Source organism: Scardinius erythrophthalmus (assembly GCF_964197995.2).
Source record: "Scardinius erythrophthalmus genome assembly, chromosome: 21".
Taxonomy (NCBI): Eukaryota; Metazoa; Chordata; class Actinopteri; order Cypriniformes; family Leuciscidae; genus Scardinius; species Scardinius erythrophthalmus.
Window position 1 is genome coordinate 28,866,135 of NC_138241.1, and position 24,291 is coordinate 28,890,425.

The window sequence follows — 24,291 nt, forward strand, 5'->3', positions numbered from 1 at the left end:
TCTTTCTGGTCAGTCATCATAAGCATATAAGACAGTAAGGGTTTTGACTCGATGATGCGTGTAGTAGTGTTGTTATTGTGAAGCGCGTCATCTGCTGGTTATGAAGAGAACTTGATCGCCAATGCCTGAGAACTTGATTGGCTCGATGCGATTTCAGTTGACAGGAGAAACGCATTCATTGGTGACTCGACTAACTGTGTTGTAAACACAGCGACGTAAACATTTTCTATATCGACCTAAATAACAAAATGAAATAATGACAATGCATTTATATGTGTTAACGGTTATTTTTCTGCTTGACAATCGATGTAGAGATTTTAGTCAAACGACATAATGGAGCTGAACGGCTTTAACTGTGACGGCGAGGGATGTGCCGAGGAGCAAGAGGAAGAATCGACAGCGCTCAAGCTGCCTCGATCAAAGACGGAGACGACATGTAGCATAATTGCTACACCGGGAGCAGACAGTGCAGCGGCCGGTGGCAGTGCACCCATAGAGCAGCGGATGTCAAAATCGACGCCGGCGATGCTGAGGCTCGATTCGCTGAAAAAGAACAGGCCGCGTAGGTGAACCATCTTGTGTTATTGCGATAAGTAACGGGGTTAACGGAGTTCATGCTCACATCACAGTGATAAAAAAATGTCGAATATAAATAAATAAAACCTGTAGTCAGATATGTGATAGCCAAGTTTGTCAATTTTGTACGCTCACACAATTAACATCGATTAACACTTGCTAGAATTATTTTTTCTTTTTAAATCGGAGGTTCCTTTTTATCGGCAAAAACAAAATAAGCATTAGTTGTGGAATTAAATATTGTTTAAATGATAGATGATGTATAATTGGATTTAGAAATAAACGTAACACAATTCAGAATATTTGCACAAGGAATTGATACAGTCTAATTTACAGTTGATGAATTTAGGCTAATAAGCAAATGGTTCTTAACTAGATTTTTTTCAGGTATTTTATAGGCTATTGGACAATAAGTGGCGACTCAACACTAAAGTAAAATTGTGCAGAAGTATACACAGTATATTCACACATACACATTGGCCACTTTATTAGGAACACCTTGTTAGTACTGGGTTGGAACCCATTTTGCCTTTAGAACTGCCTTAATTCTTCGTGGCATAGATTCAACACGGTGCTGGAAACATTCCTCAGAGATTTTGGTCCCTTGATATGATAGCATCACACAGTTAACGTTACTGCAGATTTGTCGGCTGTACATCCATGATACAAATCTCCTGTTCCACCACATCCCAGAGATGCTCTATTGGACTGAGATCTGGTGCCTGTGGAGGCCATTTGAGTATAGTGAACTCATTGTCATGTTCAAGAAACCAGTTTGAGATGATTTGAGCTTTGTGACATGGTGCATAATCCTGCTGAAAGTAGCCATCAGAAGATGGTACACTGTGGTCATAAAGGGATGGACATGGTCAGCAACAATACTCATGTAGGCTGTGGAATTTAAACAACGCTCAATTGATACTAAGAGACCCAAAGTGTGCCAAGAAAACATCTCCCACAACATTACACCACCACCTGCCTGAACAGTTGATACAAGGCAGGATGGATCCATGCTTTCATGTTGTTTACGCCAGATTCTGACCCTACCATCTGAATGTTGCAACAGAATTCGAGACTCAGGCAATGTTTTTCCAATCTTCTATTGTCCAATTTTAGTTAGCCCGTGCAAATTGTGGCCTCAGTTTCCTGTTCTTAGCTGACAGGAGTGTCACCCAGTGAGTTCTTCTGCTGCTGTAGCCCATTTGCTTGAAGGTTTGACGTGTTGTGCGTTCTGAGATGTTCTTCTGCACCTCGGTTGTAATGAGTGATTATTTGAGTTACTGTTGCCCTTCTATCAGCTCAAACAAGTCTGGCCATTCTCCTCTGACCTCTGGCATCAACAAGGCATTTTCACCCACAGAACTGCCACTCACTGGATATTTTATATTTTTCGGACCATTCTCTGTAAACCCTAGAGATGGTTGTACGTGAAAATGCCAGTAGATCAGCAGTTTCAGCAACCTCACCACTTTCAAATTCACTTAAATCCCCATGTGATTGGCTGCTTATATATTTACATCAACAAGCAGTTGAAATAGGTGTACCCAAAACAGCCGGTGTGTGTGTATGTGTGTGTGTGTGTGTGTGTATATATATATGTATATATATATATATATATATATATATATATATATATATATATATATATATATATATATATATATATATTTGTGCATCTGCCATCTCAGACGTTTTGATATTATGATACAATTACAATAATTTTAAAAATAACCTATTAAACTAATATTTAATTTTAATAAATTTGGCAATTTTACTCATTGTAGTATTGACATTGTCAAGTGCCACCATTCAACCCTGCCCAAGTGATTGTACGAATAACCATTATTTCTACTTAATTTATGAGAAATATAAGTTAATCATTAACTACAATTTATAAAAAAAAAAAAAAAAAAGCTTAAATAATCTTGTATTATTGTTTACTTGCATAAAATGTGTTTAGAAAATGCACAAGGTATTCAAGTCACTTACCTGTCATTGGTCCTCAGCTTTCCCATGGTTTGGCATGGACATTGGTGGCACATTGGTGAAGCTGGTCTACTTTGAGCCCAAAGACATTACAGCAGAAGAAGAGCAGGAGGAGGTGGAGAGTCTGAAAAGCATCCGTCGCTACCTCACCTCACACACCGCCTACGGCAAAACAGGTATTCGAGATGTCCACCTGGAGCTGACTGACCTATCCCTTTGGGGTCGCAAGGGCAGCCTACACTTCATTCGCTTTCCTACGCACGAGCTGCCTACCTTCCTGCAGATGGGCCGAGACAAGCACTTCTCCAGTCTGCACACCACCCTCTGTGCCACTGGAGGTGGTGCATTTAAATACGAGGATAACTTCCGTACAGTATGTCCAAGCTCACGTTGTTTCACTTTGACCTCTTCTATGCAATCTGTTTAACTAAATGGCTCACTGTGCTGTCTCTCTTCTCTTAGATGGCCAATCTGCAGCTGTTGAAGCTAGATGAGCTGGACTGTCTGATAAAGGGGGTTCTGTATATTGACTCGGTGGTCTCAAGCGGTCTATCCGAATGTTACTATTTTGAGCACCCAACAGAACCTGACCGTTGCGAGCAGAGGGCATATAACCTGGAGAACCCCTATCCTTTGCTGCTGGTCAACATTGGCTCAGGTGTCAGCATACTGGCTGTATACTCCAAAGACAACTACAAGCGTGTCACTGGAACCAGGTTGGTCATGGCTTTATAATTTTGCATTCATTTAATAAGTTTAACAAAACAGTTTAACAAAATAAAAATGGATTTTACTGTAAAGCTTTGGTCATTTTTTCTCAATCTCCCCTCCAGTCTTGGTGGTGGTACATTTCTAGGGCTGTGTTGCCTGTTGACTGGATGCTCCACCTTTGAGGAGGCATTGGCAATGGCCACTGAAGGGGAAAGTACACGTGTAGATAAACTAGTCAGGGACATCTACGGTGGTGACTATGAGCGATTTGGCTTGCCAGGATGGGCTGTTGCCTCCAGGTACAGGCATATACACTACAGGTCAAACATTTGTTATGTTTTTTTAATGTATTTTTTTTATTATTATGTTAAAGGGTTAGTTCACCCAAAAATGAAAAAAATTGTCATCAATTACTCACTCTCATGTTGTTCCAAACCTGTAAGACTTTTGTTCATCTCAAAACACAAATTAAGATATTTTCAATGAAATCTGAGATATTTCTGTCCCTCCATTGACAGCTACGCAACTACCACTTTGTCACTTCATAGAGTTCATAAAGAGATTGTAAAACTAATCCATATGAATTGAGTGGTTTAGTCCAAATCAGCAACATAAATTCATCAACTAACCATTCAGAAACGTCCTCTTGTCACTTCTTCTTGAGTCTCTCCATCATTCATCCGACTCCAGTTTAAACATAAAAGGCAGAACAGTTTCTGACATTTTAGTGCTTGTCTGCTGCTGACACACACAAGCTGTTGAAGGGACAACTTTAATATGCTGTACAAAATTATCTGTGGGGTATTTTGAGCTAAAACTTCACATACACTCTCTAGGGACAACAGAGACTTATTTTACATATTGTAAAAAGGAGCATTATACCACCCCTTTAAATGTTCTTCATGGAACCATAGATGCCAATAAAGTATCTTTATTTTTAAGAGTGTATACTACTAATACATGTAGGCCTATATGGCGAACAATTACAACGTTATTCATTATGTGATACTGTTATAATTTTAAAATGTTTCTGTTATGACACATATAATCAATATAATGTGTATGTATGTTTTTTTGTAGCTTTGGGAACATGATGTGTAAGGAGAAGAGAGACTCAGTCTCAAAGGAGGATCTGGCTAGAGCAACACTTGTCACCATCACAAACAACATTGGCTCAATCACACGCATGTGTGCACTTAATGAGGTACACATGTACACCCACACTATAAATCGCTATTATGTTGTCCTTGCCCTTGTCTGTCAGCCTCTTTACGGTGCTGCCTTGTGAAATCTGGATCAAGCAGCATTGTACAGGGCTATGAGAGACCAGGGGCCAATCAACTCGTTGGAAACTTCTCTTAAAACAAAATTGCATTTTCAGGATGAATGCTTATCATGAGTTTCTTCTATTTAGAACATTGAAAGAGTGGTGTTTGTTGGGAACTTTCTGCGAGTGAACACGTTGTCCATGAAGTTGCTCGCTTATGCTTTGGACTACTGGAGCAAAGGACAACTCAAAGCCCTTTTCCTTCGACATGAGGTGTGTGCGAGTCTGTATAATACCTCCAAAGCTCAAACAATATCTAAACAAATCACTCATAACCATTTTATTTTTGTTTTTCAGGGATATTTTGGTGCGGTTGGTGCACTTTTGGAATTAACAAACCCATTCTGATCTACTAATCAATCTTAGTTCATGTCTTTTACCAAAAGACATATTTATGCAAACAGACCAAAGTTGCCTTCAAATATCAGACCATGTCCTCAACTATAAAGACCAAGCCCTGTCATCTACCACATACCAAATATATTGTAGACACTATATTAATATTATACATTCAGGTCAAACAATCAGGATAAACCGCATGGCAATACTAGTTTTAGGAATTGCTGCAAGCTTTAAAAATGTTAAAGCCTTTAAACTTTTTCAACGTCTTATATTGTGGTATGTCAAAATCAACAGCTGATATGAGAATAAAGCAATAAGTTCTTTTTATATTCTGAAATGTGTCAGCTATCATCTTATACCGTTAATGGTTATGGATTGATTTTGCATCAAGCAGCCGTTTACTCTAAAGCATGCAGATTTTTCTCAAGCACTTTTTTTCTCTATTATTTATTTAACTGATGCAACGTAAATGCAAAATTAGTAAATATAATTGCTGTAGAGGTCTGGTTATTTTATGAGTGTTCAGAATCAGAATGTCATGGATATACGTAGCACATATTATGTTTGTAGAAAACAAGTGTTGTGTTGCTCGACAGCATTTTGCATAAAAAACTATTAGAGAGAAAGGGACCAGGTAAAACTTTGACCAATTATTTGGGAGGTTAACAAAAAATATTACAATATGGATAATTCTCCTCTTCAAAGATGAGAGCCTGACATATCGTTTTTTTGTTTTGTTTTTTACCTTTGGAATAATTTTGGTGTCCCTGTTTCTGTAACATTGTATGAAACAACACAAAACCAACATGTGCTCTGTTACCGTCTCATAGTCTTTTGTATATTACTTGCTTGATTGCTCATGTCTAAAAGTAATAGGCATTTTGTTCCTACATCAGTAAATATTTTGCCTTGCGTATTGTGTTCTACAACAAAATGTACTTTTTTAAAATCCAAATGATTGTACATTTTCTTTGTAATAAAAGATGTAAATCACAATATAATTAGGCTTCTTCATGCTTTTGACAGGAAGAAACATTTAAATCGAATTTATTACTGGTAACACTTTACAGTGAGTAATACATTTGTTACAGTGTATATTTGTTAGTTCAAAATAAACTGTTCATTGTTAGCTCATGTTAGCTCAGGTCCATCAAATAATATTTACAGATACAACTTTTGATTTTAATAATGTATTAGTAAAAGCTGAAATTTTAAAATGTTTAAACTAATGAATGCTTTAGGAGTATTTCTCATTGTTCATATAGTTAACAAATGAAACGTTATTGTAAAATGTTACCCTATTACTAGCAACATGTGATTTTTATTTTATTTTATTTTATTTTTTAAACAATTGCGCATTTGATTTAAATTTCATGAAGATCAAAATCCCTCCATGCAATTTTACAAACGTAAAACGTGTCTGACCAGAAGAACGTTCCGTTATGTGGACAGTAGGAAAATCTTTTCCTGAACTGTGAAAGGGCTATGTGTTTTTCCTCAAATAAATCCTGCCCCTTTTTCATTCGAGTGAAGTCGTCCACGAGTCAGCTCCACCTCTCCCTCCTGCTCCCCCTGTGCCCCGTCTTTCCCATCTCTCTCTCTCTCTCTCTCTCTCTCTCTCTCTCTCTCTCTCCCACCCGCACGACTGTCCAGCTGGCAATTCACTCCCATTACAGTCATTTATCACCGCTCATTAGGTGCCTTTCTTTGCTTCATACAATTTCTCGCTCCTGAAACAGGTATCCCATTCTTTTCTGGATGCTTTTCAGGTTCTGTGTATAAAAATAAACCGCTTGAAACTGTGCTAAGATTGTGTGGGAAGAAACCGACTAACTTGAGGTAAGGGAAAATGAAAATGGTCTGCCTTTTTTATTCGTCTGTGAGTATTGCAAAGTCACTAAAGTTTACTCTTTTGTGAAAGTGTCAAATAGGCTAACAGTTTCTGTTGAAAAGCGTATTTGATCATCTGAGAAAAAGCAGCTGGACGCCAAGTAGCCTACACTAGACTTTATATCTCAGTTTTGTCAATAAAATATGTCAATGCATTTTTTAACTATATAGGCTATGCATACTTGTATATGTTTTAAAGAATACTGTAACGGAAGTTTATTTTCTCCTCATCCGCTTGTATTGCTTTAGAATGGACAGCTGTGTTCAACGGTCCTTTCTTTACGCAGAGACGTTGTTTAAGACCTGAACTAGATTTGGGGTCACTGTAAAGTAATATATAAACATTTGTATTTCGCCGTCACATTTTTAGGAACTTGATGTTAAATAGTAAATTGGTCCACTTACTTACCCCTATAATCTCCTCATGGGATCCACATCTGGCTGAGTCTCGCCGTTACCTCAGCACAGTTGTTTATGTAAGCATTTAAACTTGATGTTTACAGATGACATGATTTAAAATCGTGTACTTAATGGTGTCAGTTTGATTTAAACATGATTACAGTTGAAATACCATTATAATTTCATGTGCTTGGGAATCATGTGTTCCTGAGCTACCGAAAATCTGTTTTCAATTGCGCGCCAGTTTCTTTACTACCTTGTATAATTGGATCCATCCACGGTAGGAAAAGTCGTTTGTCTATTCAACTTTGACATGCTTTGACACGTTTTGCACTTGTAACATTCTTGAAATTACTAATATGACTTGTCTTATAAAGATTGAATAGGCCTATGTGAATCAGCATTAGTACTTTATTACAAAATTGACAAAGGAAATATGAGACACTGATGTAAAATAAAGGTAAATATCTCTTGTGAACAGAATAGTTTATTTGTATTTCATATCCAGCCAAGCTTTCATGTTGACAAATTATGCAAGTATGAACATTTTTGTGTGTGTGTATACCATACATAAATGCTAGCTATGAAATTCCCATTGCAAAACAAATGAGTTTGCCATTTTATTCCCAAAAATGTTTAGGCTACATTTTGATTTCCATCACCGTAATTTCCATTGTACGTAATAAGATGTGGCGGAAATGACACCTTGGTACAAATGTTCGTAACAGAAATGAAAGAATTCCTATGGGATACATTCCCCAACTGTGTGACATTGTTAATGGTCACACTTTGTATTAAGTGGCCTTAACTACTATGTACTAACAGTAAAGACCTACAAGACTGTGGATTTACTGTGCAACTACATGTTGTTCTGGAAAATTCCCACATTTACTTCTAATGAGTTTCACTTATGGTTATATTTGGGAGTAAAGGTATAGGGTTATATTAGGGGTTAGAGTTAGATATTGGGGTAATGGTTGAGTTACAGTAAGAGGTAAAGTGTATTTACAAATGCTAATTAAATGCAAGTACTTTAATGTAATTACAATGCATCAACATGTAGCTACATAGTTGTATCAAATGGTATAGTTAAGGCCACCTAATATAAAGTGTGCCCAAATTAAGTAAAGCTAATTGAAAAGTGAGTTTTAAGAGTCTATTTTCTTAAAGTTCACTGGAACAAAAGTGTCTATATTTAAAGGAAATATTAGGGAATCACCCTTATATGAGGATCTGCATGTAAAGGCCATAGAGTTAGTGAAGTTTTTATATGGATTTAAGTCTGTGTTATGGCTTACTTGATATTCAAATGAAGGTAATGCAAAGATGCTGTCTAGTCCCAAAGCTGACAGTTGAAGGGCATGTGTTTGGGTAACGGGTCTGTACCCGCTCACAGCGCAGCGGTACTCAAGATTTACATTCCTTTGTGGCCTACAGGCTCCAGAGTGACTTGTCTGTTAAGCTGTTGTTACATTAGTGAAATCCCATAACCGCACTGGTGAGGGGCTGTTATATCATCATCACAATTTTCAGTCCAATGTTGTACTATATACAAAGGATTTAAACAATTCTGTCTACAAACACTATAAGATGAACCTCGTGTCATTCACACATGCAGTCAGTGGATGACTCAGTTAAATGTTTTATTGCTTCCTTTAAAGTCAATATACCAGCTGGTAATACTGGCTACTGAATCAGAGGAGAGTGCTGAGTGCTGTATACTGCCGTATTACATTTTGGCGTGTTTTATCGCTAAATGTAAAAATTCTGCTTTGAATCCAGAAAATGACAAGCCAGGTTTTTAATTCATGTACCTTTTTTGTAAACCCTGAAACAGCTTATGGTGTTCAAAATATCAAAATAGGTACTTGTACATGAAAGTATTGAGTATAAGTTTGTTGACTAGAATGTGTCAAAAGCAGTAGGCTAATTGTCAGTTTCCTACCCACTTTTTCTACAATACACCGGGTACCCCAGGGTGTGTTGGGAATTCGAGAGACATGCTAAATCTTTGATCTGTGGGTGAATCTCAAGAAATCATTTCTAAGACACATTTTTGTTCCAAATAAGTTATTATAAATCATTATGATTTCATGCTGACTTAAATTGTCTTTAAGTAATATACGATTTTGCAGTGAAATGTGACCCAGACATTATCCCAGGTTAAATTAGCTTCATCCTATCTCATCGAATTTGCTGTAGAAGTGATCAGCATACAATATAAATTTAACAGTGAGCTGGAACATGTTCTGTGTGGGCAATTTTGTACACATTATAGTGAACAAATCCAAACATAGTCGCACTCACACAACAGTAACTGTGTTTCCCCTCTTTGTTTTTATTCTCTGCTGTAGAGCCACACATGGAGCCGTGTCAGTGGTTGCTACACATTGTTGTCTTCTTACATAATGCTTGGATTCAATCATGCTTTGCCCAAACCCCACCGCCAGTACGCTCAACCCCCACACCGACCCCTCTGACGGCACAGGGGCCAGAGACTCTGAAGTTCCGTCTGTCTGGTTTCCCCAGGAAACACAATGAGGGGCGAATTGAGGTGTTTTACAAAGACGAGTGGGGGACCATCTGTGATGATGACTTCTCACTGGCCAATGCCAATGTCCTCTGTCGCCAACTTGGCTTTGTGTCCGCCACGGGCTGGGCACACAGCGCCAAGTATGGGAAGGGCACAGGTAAATATGCCTGCTCTCATTCGCACATTCACTCAGACCAGATGTAAAGCGATGTCTGCATGCCTGGTATGTGCTCAGAGAGTTTGTGTTTGTTTCAGGGAAGATTTGGCTTGACAATGTGCAGTGCAGTGGCAGTGAAAGGAGTGTGTCGGTGTGTAAGTCTCGTGGCTGGGGTAATAGCGACTGCACTCATGATGAGGACGCTGGAGTGATCTGTAAAGATGAGAGACTGCCGGGATACGTGGACTCCAACGTTATAGAGGTAAAGGACCCTACACCAGTGTTGGGGAAAGTTACTTTTTAAATCGTAGTGCTTCAACTTTAACTTATTTAAGTTAGTAGCCAAGGTAACATTTCAAATTTTTAGTTTAGTTGAAGTTTATCGTCTAATAGTTATATTTTATTTTATTTCAGTCTCACTTTTTTTTTTTATAGCTATAGTTTTAGGTTTAGTAAACAATAATAACCCTGATCTAACATGCTTCTTCACTCTGTTCTGGTTTGACTGTCCACATAGATTCTATTCTTTGCATTGTGCGTTTCTCTCAGGTGCAGGTAGATGAGAATAAAGTGGAGGAGGTCCGTTTGCGTCCTGTGTTTACCATAGCAACTAAACGGATGCCGGTCACTGAGGGAGTGGTGGAAGTCAAGAATAAGGACGGTTGGGCTCAGATCTGTGATAATGGTTGGACACCCAAAAATTCTCGAGTGGTTTGTGGCATGATGGGATTCCCCCACGAGAAGAAGGTCAACAAGAGCTTCTACAAGTGAGTGTTGATGACATGTTGAAGATAAGGCGGGAATTTTATCCATCAGGATTGTGATTGGCCATGGAAACATTGTTACAAAAAAAAAAACCCTACTAAAACCATTTTTACGTAGATGAATATTGCTCTTTTTAGACTTACTAGTCTGATTTGAGCATTTGTGTATTCATATGTCTTGTGTGTGTGTTTGTGTGTGTGGCATCTCACTATACTGTGGCTGTTTTGCCAATGTGAGAGGAAATTATGTTTACTTTCTCAGTCATCCGTGAAATGCAGTTTTGCCTAGCAGCATACACACAGTTTAAACCACAGACAAACACTTGAAGAAGGAAACTATTGCGTAGATGCACAGCATTCATGCACACTAATTAGCAGAAAGCACACTGGGGTCTCATCCCCCAAATCCAGTGGAATGTTACAAGAATATTCCACTAAGAGGAATAAGCCCTTTGTAAAACACATATGAATTTAGTTTCCAGACTTTGACAAGACAACCAGTGAAGATTTTATAATGATTAGAAGCTTAGAGGATGTCTGTGTGCCTCCACTGGATGACTGTCTGCATTTATTTCCCATGTGTTGTTTTATAGACTACATGAAGGTTTCATTTCTCAACCTCTCTCCCTACGGCACGTACGCACCATTACTGACCCTACATTCCTGAATCAATGGCACACTGTGACTGATGAGGTTTCCATAACCTCAGGAAATCAGAATCCGAAAAAATGTCATAAGTTGACATCTTTAAAGCATGACAAAAGATTATTAAAACTTAATGATTTAGAATGTACTTTAAAGTAAAACTTGACCATTACAAAGTGCAATTTTTAAAAGTGTGTTAAGAAACAGTGAAGGTATATTCTCTTTAAGTACACTTAAGTGGCCTTTTATTTCATTAATATTACATTATCTGCAAGTATAGCGCACTACAAATGCACATTCAATACAAATAAGCAAACTTCTTTTTTTACAATAGTATGACCATTTCTATCAAGTAAGTGTTATTGTGATGCAGATGCTACACAACCTTTCCTATCTCAAACAGCCTGAACTGTCCTGAAGTGGACAAAGAGAAAGAAAGATACAGTAGTCAGTGTGTATGTATGCTTGACCCCATTTTCCTGTTTTCAACAGGCTTCTCAGAAAGAGATCTGCTGAGCCTAAAGTTAAAGTAACAGCGGCCAGGTACCATCTGAGGGAAAGAAACCAGTAGTGTTCTTTCCCTAGAAGACTGAAGCACATATCGTAGCTTTAGTAGTGATCTTAAACGCAGCACTATTAGTGTTTGTCATCCTCTAACTAACTTCAGTCTAATGCAGCTTTAGTCAATTATCCTATTTTGTGATTTAGTTGTGTTTATTTGCTCTCTCAGTGAGGTGTGTGTGTGTGTGTGTGTGTGTGTGTGAGTGAGTGGGTGAGTGAGTGAGTGAGTGAGTGAGTGAGTGAGTGAGTGAGTGAGTGAGTGAGTGAGTGAGTGAGTGAGTGAGTGAGTGAGTGAGTGAGTGAGTGAGTGAGTGTATATCTGAGAGAGTGGTGGACGTAACATTTCCCCATGAAGAACTTATTACCATCTGTTAGTTTTACTGACTCACATAGTTTTGAGATGAGGCTGTGCTTGTGTAAGAGTTAAAGCTTTCGTGGGAGATATCTTGAAACAGAATCCCTTATAATAATACTAACACAAATCCCTTCTTCTGCTTACTGCATGTTCACCTCAGATATGTGCGCTTCTAACGTGCTTGTTTCAATGTGTATATAACAGGCATGGGAAAGTTAAATCACCTCTAACAATTTTTTTAATTGATGTGATATTTTATAGTTCTCATTTTACAAAGTTTCTGCTGCCAAATAACTTGTGACGCACTGCATCTTGTTAAAAAAAAAAAAAAAAAAATTTTTTTAATTAAATCTCATCGCCTTCTTTTCCACGCAGCTGGTATGCATATGTGTGCAAATGCATGCTGGATGTAGCAGTGGACATTTTAGTGTTTCTGAATGCTTAATGGATGTTTGCATTACAGGCAGGGCCCCAAAGCTAAGGCTATCACTAAAACTAGCTCTAAGCCTAAACCGGGCAAATCAGCTGCAGATAAAAGGTAACCTTGGTAAAAAGGGGAAACATACAGTACAATGCCTTCGTGTCTCAGACCTTTCTAACCTTTTCTTTTGTTCTCTAAATCTAAATGTGTTGCCAGTCAGAAAGGTTGCATTACAGGTGATTCTGCAGCCTAAACAAAACCTCTAATGAATTATAACGAATAATTGGTTAAAAGATTGAGAAGCCTTGTGGAATAAAAAATATGTAGAAATACACTGCCGTTCAAAGGTTTGGAGTCAAAGATGTATTTCAGAAATTGCACATTAAAGGGGCTATACGTAAAATGTATGAACAGCTTGTAACAAAACTTAAAAAACGAGATCTTCCCTGAAATCCTAGGTTTTCTATAAAAGCCTGAAGACTGATTTTTATGTGAAGGACTCGGGACGTTTTTACCGGGAAAATCAAAAGGATATGACTTTTCTGCCTGCTCCCGAGAGCCTCTTCTGTTCAATGATACATGAAGCGAATGCTGCTTATACAATGTTCAGGATAATGCGTAAAGAGCCATTCTGTACTGTAATGTCAGTGTTTAATGCAAAGAAAAGGGATTAATTCAAACTATAGTCTCACATAGCCAGATCTATAGTATATAGTCTCAAATATAGGCCCAAAATATCATAACAGTGTCATTTTAATTACCTCACCTGTTGACATGATGCCGAGGCAGAGATGGTGCAAACATTCACATTGTTATGATCAGATACTTTCTTAACTGCTTGCTGTTTTCTCACCACTGTCATTTTTGGTGTGTGTATTTTGTTTTTCTTAACAGTATTTGGCTGCAAAGGTATTTCCAACTTCTTTTTACTTATAAGCAAAGAACAAAAAAGACCTTCGCCATAAGTATATCGCAGTGGGCATTGAATCATGTTAAATCTCTTGTACGTAATGTTACGCAGTTCACTTAACAGCCACCGGTGTCGCTAATAACAAAGGTTTCTGAATTCTACATATAGCTCCTTTAAATTGATCAGAAATGCCATTAAAGCCATTTATAAAGTTACAAAAGATTTGTATTTGAAATAAATGCTGTTCTTTTGAAATTTGAAACTGTTTTTAACATAATAATTATTATATAAAAATAATAATTATAATAATAATAATAATAATAAATGTTTCTTGAGCTCCAAATCATCATCTTAGAATGATTTCAGAAGGATCATGTGACACTGAAGAATGGAGTAATGATGCTGAAAATGAATAATAATTTGAAAAACTATATATATTCAAATAGAAAAGTTATTTTAAACTGTAATATTTCACAATATTACTGATTTTACTGCACTATTTTGATAAAATAAATGCAGCCTTGGTTATCAGAAACTTCTTTCAAAAACAAAAAAATTGTACCGACCACAAACCTTTGAATGGTAGTGTACGTTATGCAATTTTGTTGTGCTGTTGTATGTCATTGTTAAGGACATGAAATGAGAATGAGATGAGTTTATTAAATATACTGTCCAAAATTAATATTAATGCAGCAAAAAAAGCATTTTCAATATTTCAATTTAAAAAAATCAGAGAAAAGATGTGTGACTACACAAGAATATTGCTGTAGCTGTTGAGTGTGTAAACATCTTTATCAGAATAAAGGCTTAACCTGATTATGGACCTTAATCTGAAAAAGATGTGCATGTAAACATGGTAAGTGTGTCTTTCACTTCTCCTCTCTCAGGCTGTATGCAGAGCGGCAGAAGAATCGTTTCCTGGTTCATTCAGTGGCATGCTTAGGCACAGAAGTGCACTTGGCTGCTTGTCCTCTAGAGTTTAACAATGGCAATGCCACAGAGTCGTGCCCTGGAGGAATGCCTGCAGTGGTCAGCTGTGTACCTGGTCCACTGTACGCTCAGAGCACTGCCATGAGGAAGAAACTCAAGATGCAGGTAAAATGTGTTCTTGTGTATGATACATGCAAAAGACTCACTTTTACATGCATTTCATTCGCTGTGGTTTACTATTCATTTGAAACTTTCTTCCTCTCTCTCTCATCAGTCTACTATACGTCTGAAGGGTGGAGCGAAACATGGTGAGGGCCGTGTCGAGGTGTTGAAGGGCAGTGAATGGGGGACGGTTTGTGATGATCGCTGGAACCTGCTCTCTGCCAGCGTCGTATGCAGAGAATTGGGCTTCGGCTCTGCCAAAGAAGCCCTCACAGGTGCCCGCATGGGACAAGGTAAGAATGCAAAGGAGAAACCAAATGTAATACAGAGTTTTTTTGTCTGCAGTGATGGAATGCACAGAATGCCTTATTACTTGATCAGTGACTTGGACTCTCATCTCTGAGGCCATCAGAGATAACAACCCATCACTGAATAATATAAATGCCCTATTTATATTACCCTACTGCCTGGAATATTTCATTCTGATTGGTCAGTTCCTACAATCTGATAATGACCAGGAAACTATAACTGACCATCGTCCCTGGCAAACAAGTCTCCTATATAGCTATGCTAGTTTTAAATCGTGTAACTAAAGCATTGATTTCTTTAATCTGCGCCGGACGTAACAGCTTAAAAGCGAATGGATTTTTGGACATCCATTTTGTCCAGCCTTTCATTTGGAAATGTATTTTGCATTGTAGCGACATTCATACATTTTTAATTGTGGCCTATGTATTTTAATACTTTTTATGGCCACTGTTTTACATGGGTAAAGTTATTGTTAGTTACACACTTTTATATTTGTTTTAGCTGTGTCGGTATGAATTTGACATTTTACTATGCATTTGCTTCTGTGTTTTCTCTCAGGGTTGGGGCCTATCCATATGAATGAGGTGCAGTGCACAGGTCACGAGCGGTCTCTGTGGAACTGCCGCTATAAAAACATCACTGCTGAGGACTGCAAACACACTGAAGATGCTTCAGTCCGCTGTAATGTCCCATATATGGGCTATGAGAAGACGGTCAGAGCAACACACATATACTCATACTCATAACCTTTCTTCTTTTAGTTTTGTATTTGTTAAACCAAAATTAAATAATATATTTATACGCATAGTTTACACGTGCAAAATAATTTTTACATGTGTTAATTTTATGGCATTTTAACACATTCATAGATCATGTGTCTGTCATTCTGATGTTTTCAGAAACTGTATATTAAACCCACTTGCATCTGTTGCTTGTTTCTCAATTCAAGGAGAACACAGCAATGATCAAATGAATGAATGATGTTGTGCTTAATATTAATTTTGACTCAAAATGGATGACTGGAGTGTTGGGTATCATTGTCTGTATCAAGAGACAATTACTGTAATTAATCATCTGTTGCGATTAACGATTATGATCTCAACAGATGCAACACACCTTAACCATTATGCCCCTACTGCTAGAAAACCTCCTTTATGCATGCAATGGTCACCGGGGATAGTTGTCACACTATTTATAAATACTTAGTATGTTGTTTCCCATAGCATGTCTTTATGAGTGAGTTACTGAATAATTCACTCAACTGATTTATCTTATATATGGTCCATTACACCAAAACAACAAAACATTTTTATGAATTATGTCTGTCAAATTAAGATTCAGAAATCAGATTTGCAGATAATTTTTTTATTAATAAAAAAAAAAAGCTGTTTGGAACCGCTTTCATTTTTTTCAAAATGGTAATACTTTCATTCAGCAAGCAGATCAATTACTTAATACAATTGATCAAAAGTGACAATAAAGACATTTCTAATGTTACAAAACATATCTACTTCATATAAATTCTGTCCTTTTGAACTTTTTATTCATCAAATAATCCTTTAAAAAAGGGTATCATGGTTTCCACAAAAATATTAAGCAGCACTATTTTAAACTTTGATAATAATAATAATAATAAATGTGTCTTGAGCAGCAAATCAGCATATTACAATGATTTCTAAAGGATCATGTGAAAAGACTGGAGTAATGGCTGCTGAAAAAAAATTGTAGCCAAAACTGAGTTTTAAAACAAACAAACAAAAATACAACCTGAGAAATATTCACTAGAGTAAAAAGTGTGACAATTAGCCCTAGTCTCCCCTAAAATCTAATTGAACTCCCTCTTACCTCTTGTCCCTGGTTGTGCCCTGCTCAGGTACGCATCTTAGGGGGCCGATCTCGCTATGAGGGCCGTGTGGAGGTGTTAAATACTGAGGCCAACGGGACGTTGCGCTGGGGCCTGATCTGTGGAGAAGGCTGGGGCACTGAGGAGGCCATGGTTGTGTGCAGGCAGCTGGGCCTCGGGTACGCCAACCATGGTCTACAAGTAGGATGCTAACAGTAACAGTAACACACACTTGCATGCTAACAATGCCTTGAACTTCCTGCTACCATCGAAAAAAATCAGATGGTGCTGGCTTACACACTCCCTCGAACATATTCAAAGCCTTGAACTTTGAAAACCACATGAAAACACAGAGTCAGTGCATGTTGTACCACAGAGACAGAAGGAAAAAACCCTGCTGAAAAGATCAGTCACCACAACTTGCTAATGAACAACTTGGTTATACTAGCTAGACCAACACCAAACTAGTACTAACCAGCCATGCTGTTCTATACTAAGGCCTCCTTTATAAAGACATGCATAGAATGATCCTAAATGTGAATGAACGACAATTTCCGAAATGTTCCTATGAAGGATTTATGAAATAGCACAGAGACCCAAACAATTATCATTAAAGGGGCAATAAATGATTTCTGAGAAAAGCTGTTGAAAATTTAAATCAACACCTTAACAAAAAAAGTTCTGTGTGCTGAAAAAAAGATTGTCTTTGTACATAGCCCTGGCTGTGTAAATAGGAGAGAAAAACAAAGTGGATCAAACCAATCCACGGAACACCAAAACACTCTTTTAGCCAATCAGCAATAGGGGGCGTGTCCGCTCATGATGGGGGATGAGCAAGCATTTGTAGAAAGACTGTAGAAAGAGAGATGGCTGAGAAATTAATTAATTAATGCATATCATTTATCTCACATTTTAATAAACAATGTTGATTATTTTGATTACTGGTATATACGTGGTCAAACAATTTGTACGCTTGCTCTTCAGTTGGCATATGCATAAGAATTGTTTGTTTTTTTTGTTTTTTACCTTTATAAATTCCAATTTGTTCCTCACTCTTGAAGGGATGAAATCCCGGGAGTTTCAGTTCAGATGAAATTCTATGTTTTATAAATGAGGCTCTTGGTCTTCTCAGCAGGGATGTCTGTCTTGGTATGTGGGTTAGCATTGAATGGCAGGAGCGAGACTGGTGAGCGTGGTAAGAAATGAGTGTGTTTGACGTTGCGTAGGTTGTGATTTCAGGTGCGTCTGTCGGGTGGGCGCTCACAATATGAAGGGCGAGTGGAGGTGCGGGTGGGGCAGCGTTGGGGCAGTCTATGCAGTGAGGGCTGGACCACCAAAGAGGCCATGGTGGCATGCAGGCAGCTAGGGCTGGGGTTCAGCATGCATGCTATTACAGTGAGTACATGACATACACACATGCTGACGCAGAAGCAGCTGTTTTCCTTCACCAGGAATGTTGTTTTTAGGCAACATGAATGATTAGGAATAAGATGTTTCTTGTATTATTTTTATTTATTATTATTTTTTTTTCAGGGAAATGAGTTGAACACTTTTGTGACAACTGTATAGACTAGAACAGCCATTGACGGTTTGGATGCTTTGCCCTGTTTTTGTCTTGACCCACATGTCTGGGTCATATTTTACCCCAAATAAAAGAAATGGTCTAATTGAAATAATATTTTAGGACCTAGATTTTTTGCATTGTGACATTTATTTTCATAACAACTGAGCACATTCCACAACCCTTACCCCTCCCCTCCACACCGCAAATTCTCATTACCGTGCAAAAAAAAAAAAATGTAAGGATAATTTTTCTTTCTTTTTTTTTCTTCTTTTCTTTTTAGAGTGAAGGATGACCTAATCATGTTTTTCCCTGAAATAAGGAAATTACAGAAATAATATTTTAAGGACCAAGATATTTTTTTCCATTGTGACATTATTTTCATGACAGTTAAGCACTTTTCACTCAAAATTATCATTACCGTAATAAATAAATAAATAATCTTTTTGTAAAGTATAATTTCTTTTTCTTTCTTTTAATTTGTTATTTTAATTTTGAGATTAAGTGTGACATGGTCATGTTTACCCTAAAAGAAAGTTTCTTTTAAAAAATATTTATATTTGTGACATTTTTATGACAATTAAGAACATTTCCCATAAATTCTCATTACCATTATGCAACAAAAAAAACTTTTTTTATTTTGATGTAAAGTGACTTGGTCATGTTTTCGTGAAATTCACACAGTTGTCATTTTTTATTGAGTATAAAAGGTACAGTACTCAACAGTAAAATCTTCAAATAGTTATGAAAATGATATTTACCATGTAGGTCTGTTTTGGATTTTCATTCTCTTCATAGTAAACACTTATCACTGTCTGTCTGTGTTTGTTTGTTTGTTTTGATGCGTGTTTGCTAAGGAAACATGGTATTGGGATAGCAGTAACGTGACAGAGATGGTTATGAGCGGAGTGAAATGTACAGGAGATGAGATGTCTCTGAGCCAGTGCCAACACCACAGAACGGTCAACTGCCAGAAAGCAACTGCACGATTCTCAGCAGGAGTTATCTGCTCAGAAAGTGAGTAATCACATGCACACACGGAAACAAAGTGACCCATTTAAAAGGTCCTCGAATTTGATTGGCTGAGCAGCTGATGTTATTATTAGTAGTAGTATTTAGACCAAATGCACCGGGACTTTTTGCTGATTTTGGCTCTTCATCTGTGTATGTGATTTACAGACAGTCTTTGTTTGGTGTGGTATAGTATTTTTCAGTGACTCTTTCTGCAGGTTACATTGTTAAACCAGTAGGTGACTGTCTTTATAAGTGAGTCATTGAATCATTTATTCAAATGGTTCATTCGCTGAATAATTCAGTGACTCTCTGAGTCCGAATATGCCTACTTCCCTACTATATAGTAGGGGGAAAAGAGTAGTATTTCCGAATTCATTGTATTCATAAAACAGTAGGCGAAAAGTACCCGGATGACCTACTGCTGGCAAGATTCTATAGTGTGCATCTTATGGACAATTTACTATCCCATGTGGCCATGGGAGAGGATTTGTAAATAGCAATGAAGCAACACAACTAAAAAGTAACTTGTCAAATGTCAAAAGTACGTCCAGAGTTCATTCATACTACATACATTCATACTACATAAAACACTTTTATTAACAGCCTCCAAGTAGGTTCTTAATTAAATGTAGTACCTACTTAGTAAGCGATTTTGCATAGTATGTCATTTTGACTACAGTCACTGAATCATTTTCTCAACTGATTTGTTTAAAAACCCTGATTCATTATAGGATCGAAACACCACTACTGCGTGTTGCTCGGAAACGCACAAAAATAGACTAAGTAATTGGCGATATTGTGTCTAAAATGTAGGTTACTCAGTATAGACTTATGGTTTATGGAACTGTCGTTTAAAAGCAATGTCATTTTCAGAATCTAGTTTTAGAGTAGTACATTCAGCCATTATACTTTTTATGGATGACTGGAATTCTCACCTCTGAGGCGGTCAGTCTGCTGATGCTAGACTTAAAAGCTGTGGTCAGTCTTGTTTATCTTCCTCTGAGCACTAGGCTTTCATTAGTGAACCTCACATGGCAAAGGCTTGACTTTAAATGACTTACACCTGTCTGGATTATGTATAAATGAGACAACATATCATTTTCTTAACTGTTGTACTTTGAGCAAAACTGTTTGTTCAGACATAAAAACCTCAGAAATCCGGTTCAGTTTCCAACATGCTATGCCATAAAAATAGAAACAAAACTCTAAATCAAATTCCTGGACCAAAAATATGTATTTATTTTTATCTTTGAACTTTAGTTTTAAATTGCCAGCATGCCATTACAGAGTTTCATGTTCATGTTTTAGCTTGATCTTGATATGTACAAGTTTATTTCCCCAGCTGCATCAGATCTAGTGCTGAACTCACCATTAGTGCAGCAGACGACGTATATAGAGGACCGGCCGTTACACATGCTGTACTGTGCAGCAGAGGAGGACTGTCTGTCCAAGAGCGCTGCTAAAGCTAACTGGCCTTATGGTCATCGCCGCCTGCTCCGCTTCTCCTCTCAGATACACAACATCGGACGAGCTGACTTCAGGCCCAAAGCTGGTCGTCACTCGTGGGTGTGGCACGCATGTCACGGGTAACCGTACTGTTAAAATGTCTTTTTTCAATAGAGTAAAAATAATTGTTAGTCATGTTGTGTTGAACATCTGGGTACGCCTTTTGTGTTGCTGGTCAAACTGACCCCTATTGGTTTCCATGCAATTTGTATGAAAGATTGTTTCTGAGATGAAAGATTGTAACTTGCAATTTCGAGTTTATAACTTACAATTCAGATTTTTTTTCCTCAGAATTGCAAGAAATAATCATACAATTCTGACTTGTATCTCAAAATTGCGAGGATATATCTATATTGTGAAATAAAAATTCGTAATTCCATGGCAGAAACAAGCTTCCATAAATTTGGCTAAATCAACACTACAAAAAAAAAAGAACTAAGGATTCATGGAAAAACAGAAAACCACTACTATAACATGACAGAGATTAAAAATATCACAAATGAGAAATTATAAACTCCTATTGTGTTAAGAAAAATTGTTCCTCCCTTTGTGTTTGGGGTATATTTTACCCACATATTTTTTGTTCAAAATTAGCTGCAGACACAAAATGAAAAGACTTCCTTGATGTGACTATTTGCACACTGATGTATTACAACTAAGTGTAAATAGTATCTAACATTTGTACAAAGTGTAAATAGTATGTATCAATAGGCTATTTGTAATTGGTGTAAATAGCCTCTGTCTTTTTACATCTGGTTCTCCAACCTTTGTGAGAGTAAAATGGGTTTATCACACTTCTTTTAGGTCTTTTAAGCGCAAGAACAGACTAGTAGTTGCGATCCAAAAAAGAAAAAGAAAGAAAAGAAACCAAAAACATAATTTCAAAGACTTTGTCAAATCAATTAGATGAAGAAACAGCTAATTTACTGTTTAACTTTGCATTTAATGTTTCACCAAAATGAATTGTTTATTAAGTGTTTCAAGCAGTTTCACAATCAAGTGTGGGTTAAGTTGACCGGCAACACAACATCCACTGCTTTTCTAGCTGGTTTCTTTTCAGTCAGTTTTGATGGGATATGGAAATACAAGTTTATATATGTTTGATATGTGTGTGTGTATGTGACTCCACAGGCATTATCACAGTATGGACATCTTCACACACTATGACCTGATGTCTGCCAATGGCACTAAAGTGGCAGAAGGACACAAAGCTAGCTTCTGCCTGGAGGACACTGATTGTGAAGAGGGTAAATCACACTCATCCAAAAACACCATTTACAGTCAGCTCTGTTTATTTAGACACATTATCAGCGATTTAAAATCTGTGTTAATTCTAGGCGTTTCCAAGAGATATGAGTGTGCTAACTTTGGTGAGCAGGGCATCACAGTGGGATGCTGGGATTTGTATCGCCATGACATTGATTGCCAGTGGATCGACATTACTGATGTCAAACCAGGAAATTATATCCTTCAGGTCAGAAAATAGGTGCAGATCATTGTCCCAATCCCCAAAACTCATCTTTTATTGATTCAAGAGTATCCAGACTTGTTTTTGCTTGCTTTTTCTCCTAGGTTGTCATAAATCCTAACTATGAGGTTGCTGAGAGTGATTTCACAAACAATGCCATGAAATGTAACTGCAAATATGACGGCCACAGGATCTGGGTCCATAATTGCCATATTGGTGAGAAACGAATACAAACAAAGCCTCAGAATTACTAGAAAATGTCTATGTTTGGAAGAGAATACTACTGTCGCTTACTACTTACTGAATTCTTTTCAATATATATTTTTAAAAGTAGGATAAGAAACAGAATTTTTTATTTTTTTTTAAATGCAGTAGCGTGACCTCATGTGATGCAATAACATCGTATGTAATTCAGATTGTTGTCATATCATCTTGGAATTAAACCGTTATTTCGCATTTTGACAAACTTTCTTGGCAGTCTGATGAAATAATGATTCAAGAAAAAGATTGTGGTTGATATCAATTGCAGTTCAAGTGTGTACTCTGTTGTAACAATATAGATTATGCACTGAAGATAGTATGGTAGTATGCTATTCTGAATATTGTCAAAGTGTTCCCACTGAATGTCAAATTCTGAAAGATTTCTTTTTCCGTGTCTTCATTTCAGGTGATGCTTTCAGTGAGGAGGCTGAGAAGAAGTTTGAGAAATACCCTGGACAACTTAACAACCAGATCTCTTAATCATATCTTCAGATTGATCAAATTAGCATATTGAGACAATCTAACATTATAGGTTAATCCAGAGTAAAATATTTATTCATTCAAACCAGCCATAAACTAATTATCGTCTCACATTTCAAGTTACAGAAACCCTAAAAACTACAATATCCAGTGTTTTAACACAGAGTATAATTGTATTGACATAAAAACAGAACTCCAAAAGACACTCTGGGCCACTGAGTCTGGCTTAAGTAGTGTGAAGATTCGATGTAAATGAACATTTGCCTCAGGCGTGCAGTGGTACAGGCACAGCCTGATCTGTGTTTACAGCGCAACCAGGTGCTTATTTTCTTAAAAGGTTTAAAAAGCCTTGTTGATACATCACAGCCAATGTGCTGCTGTCTCTGTGAGTTAAAAGTACTTGAATGTTTCGTATTCCAGATGAGCATTCGTGTGTTTAAAAGCTGTTGCAAAGTGTGAATGTATGTTATGCTTCAAAGCTCTGACTCGATGTAGGATCCTGTTTTACTTTCAAATGGTCTTTTATGTATGACTTGTTAAAGCTTCAGTGACGTTTTTTTTACACACTGTCCTGTTTATGCATTTATGTGTCCAACTACAGTAAAATTAACATTTCATAGGCAACTTTTAAAGATGAAAAATAAAGTTTTTAAAGTTGTAATACAAATAATTTCAAGTTTCATGAGCCATTAAACATGAATGGTCAATAAATGATTAGTCATACCTTACTTTACAAACGTACGGAAGCTTGTATTTGTGACTAATCTCACAATTCGGACTTTTCTCTTCTCATTCCATTCTGCGATTTACCTGTAGTGCGAAATGTGTTTTGACTGGAACTAACATTGGCGACGACGGTTGTGTAGAGTGAAAAGAACAGCATTGGACCTATTTCACACAAGTTTCCAGTTTTCTACTTCCAAAAGTTTTCTATATTTTCATAAAATAAAATAAATTATATATATATATATACACAGAGGTTTACCAAACTATGATGATTTCCACTTCTGGAAATGTGAAACGGCCCATCATACAACTTTGAAAGCTGTGTGTGGGTGGCTTAACAAGTTGATATTTTCTGGATCAAACTCTATTTGGTTTCATGCACATGCGCTCTTGCACATTCAGAATGGAAATTCAGTAACCACGAGGCAGGACTCAGGGTAACAACTCTAAAGAC

At 37.2% G+C, this 24,291-nt stretch overlaps 2 protein-coding genes across 6 annotated transcripts; both read left to right on the top strand.

Annotated features, from left to right (window-relative positions):
* The first annotated feature begins 11 nt into the window (after positions 1 to 11).
* On the top strand, positions 12 to 6,467 carry pank2 (pantothenate kinase 2). 4 transcript variants are annotated; one of them, XM_081351248.1, is made up of 8 exons: positions 12 to 181; positions 313 to 562; positions 2,583 to 2,935; positions 3,025 to 3,278; positions 3,396 to 3,572; positions 4,354 to 4,477; positions 4,688 to 4,813; positions 4,898 to 6,075. In XM_081351248.1, exons 2-8 carry the CDS (start codon positions 334 to 336, stop codon positions 4,946 to 4,948), a joined length of 1,314 nt encoding a protein of 437 aa, XP_081207374.1. In that variant the 5' UTR covers positions 12 to 181; positions 313 to 333; the 3' UTR covers positions 4,949 to 6,075. The 4 variants fall into 4 exon arrangements, with proteins under 4 accessions (XP_081207374.1, XP_081207372.1, XP_081207373.1 ...); XM_081351247.1 differs by having other exon boundaries at positions 57 to 215; XM_081351246.1 differs by having other exon boundaries at positions 12 to 562; positions 4,898 to 6,467.
* Positions 6,468 to 6,589: 122 nt separating this feature from the next.
* Positions 6,590 to 23,845, top strand: loxl3b (lysyl oxidase-like 3b). 2 transcript variants are annotated; one of them, XM_081351233.1, is made up of 15 exons: positions 6,590 to 6,781; positions 9,586 to 9,921; positions 10,020 to 10,183; positions 10,471 to 10,688; positions 14,465 to 14,672; positions 14,782 to 14,962; positions 15,537 to 15,691; positions 16,852 to 17,022; positions 18,061 to 18,216; positions 19,240 to 19,399; positions 20,739 to 20,982; positions 22,034 to 22,149; positions 22,240 to 22,376; positions 22,475 to 22,586; positions 23,038 to 23,845. In XM_081351233.1, exons 2-15 carry the CDS (start codon positions 9,594 to 9,596, stop codon positions 23,109 to 23,111), a joined length of 2,424 nt encoding a protein of 807 aa, XP_081207359.1. In that variant the 5' UTR covers positions 6,590 to 6,781; positions 9,586 to 9,593; the 3' UTR covers positions 23,112 to 23,845. The 2 variants fall into 2 exon arrangements, with proteins under 2 accessions (XP_081207359.1, XP_081207358.1); XM_081351232.1 differs by lacking the exon at positions 18,061 to 18,216.
* Positions 23,846 to 24,291: the final 446 nt, after the last annotated feature.

Excerpts from the sequence above, each read along its gene's own strand:
- loxl3b (XM_081351233.1), top strand. The coding sequence starts at position 9,594 with ATGGAGCCGTGTCAGTGGTTGCTACACATTGTTGTCTTCTTACATAAT. Across the intron at positions 10,184-10,470 it reads TGGACTCCAACGTTATAGAG|GTGCAGGTAGATGAGAATAA; the intron begins GTAAAGGACCCT and ends CGTTTCTCTCAG. Across the intron at positions 20,983-22,033 it reads GTGTGGCACGCATGTCACGG|GCATTATCACAGTATGGACA; the intron begins GTAACCGTACTG and ends GTGACTCCACAG.
- pank2 (XM_081351246.1), top strand. The coding sequence starts at position 334 with ATGGAGCTGAACGGCTTTAACTGTGACGGCGAGGGATGTGCCGAGGAG. Across the intron at positions 2,936-3,024 it reads ACGAGGATAACTTCCGTACA|ATGGCCAATCTGCAGCTGTT; the intron begins GTATGTCCAAGC and ends CTCTTCTCTTAG. Across the intron at positions 4,478-4,687 it reads GCATGTGTGCACTTAATGAG|AACATTGAAAGAGTGGTGTT; the intron begins GTACACATGTAC and ends TCTTCTATTTAG.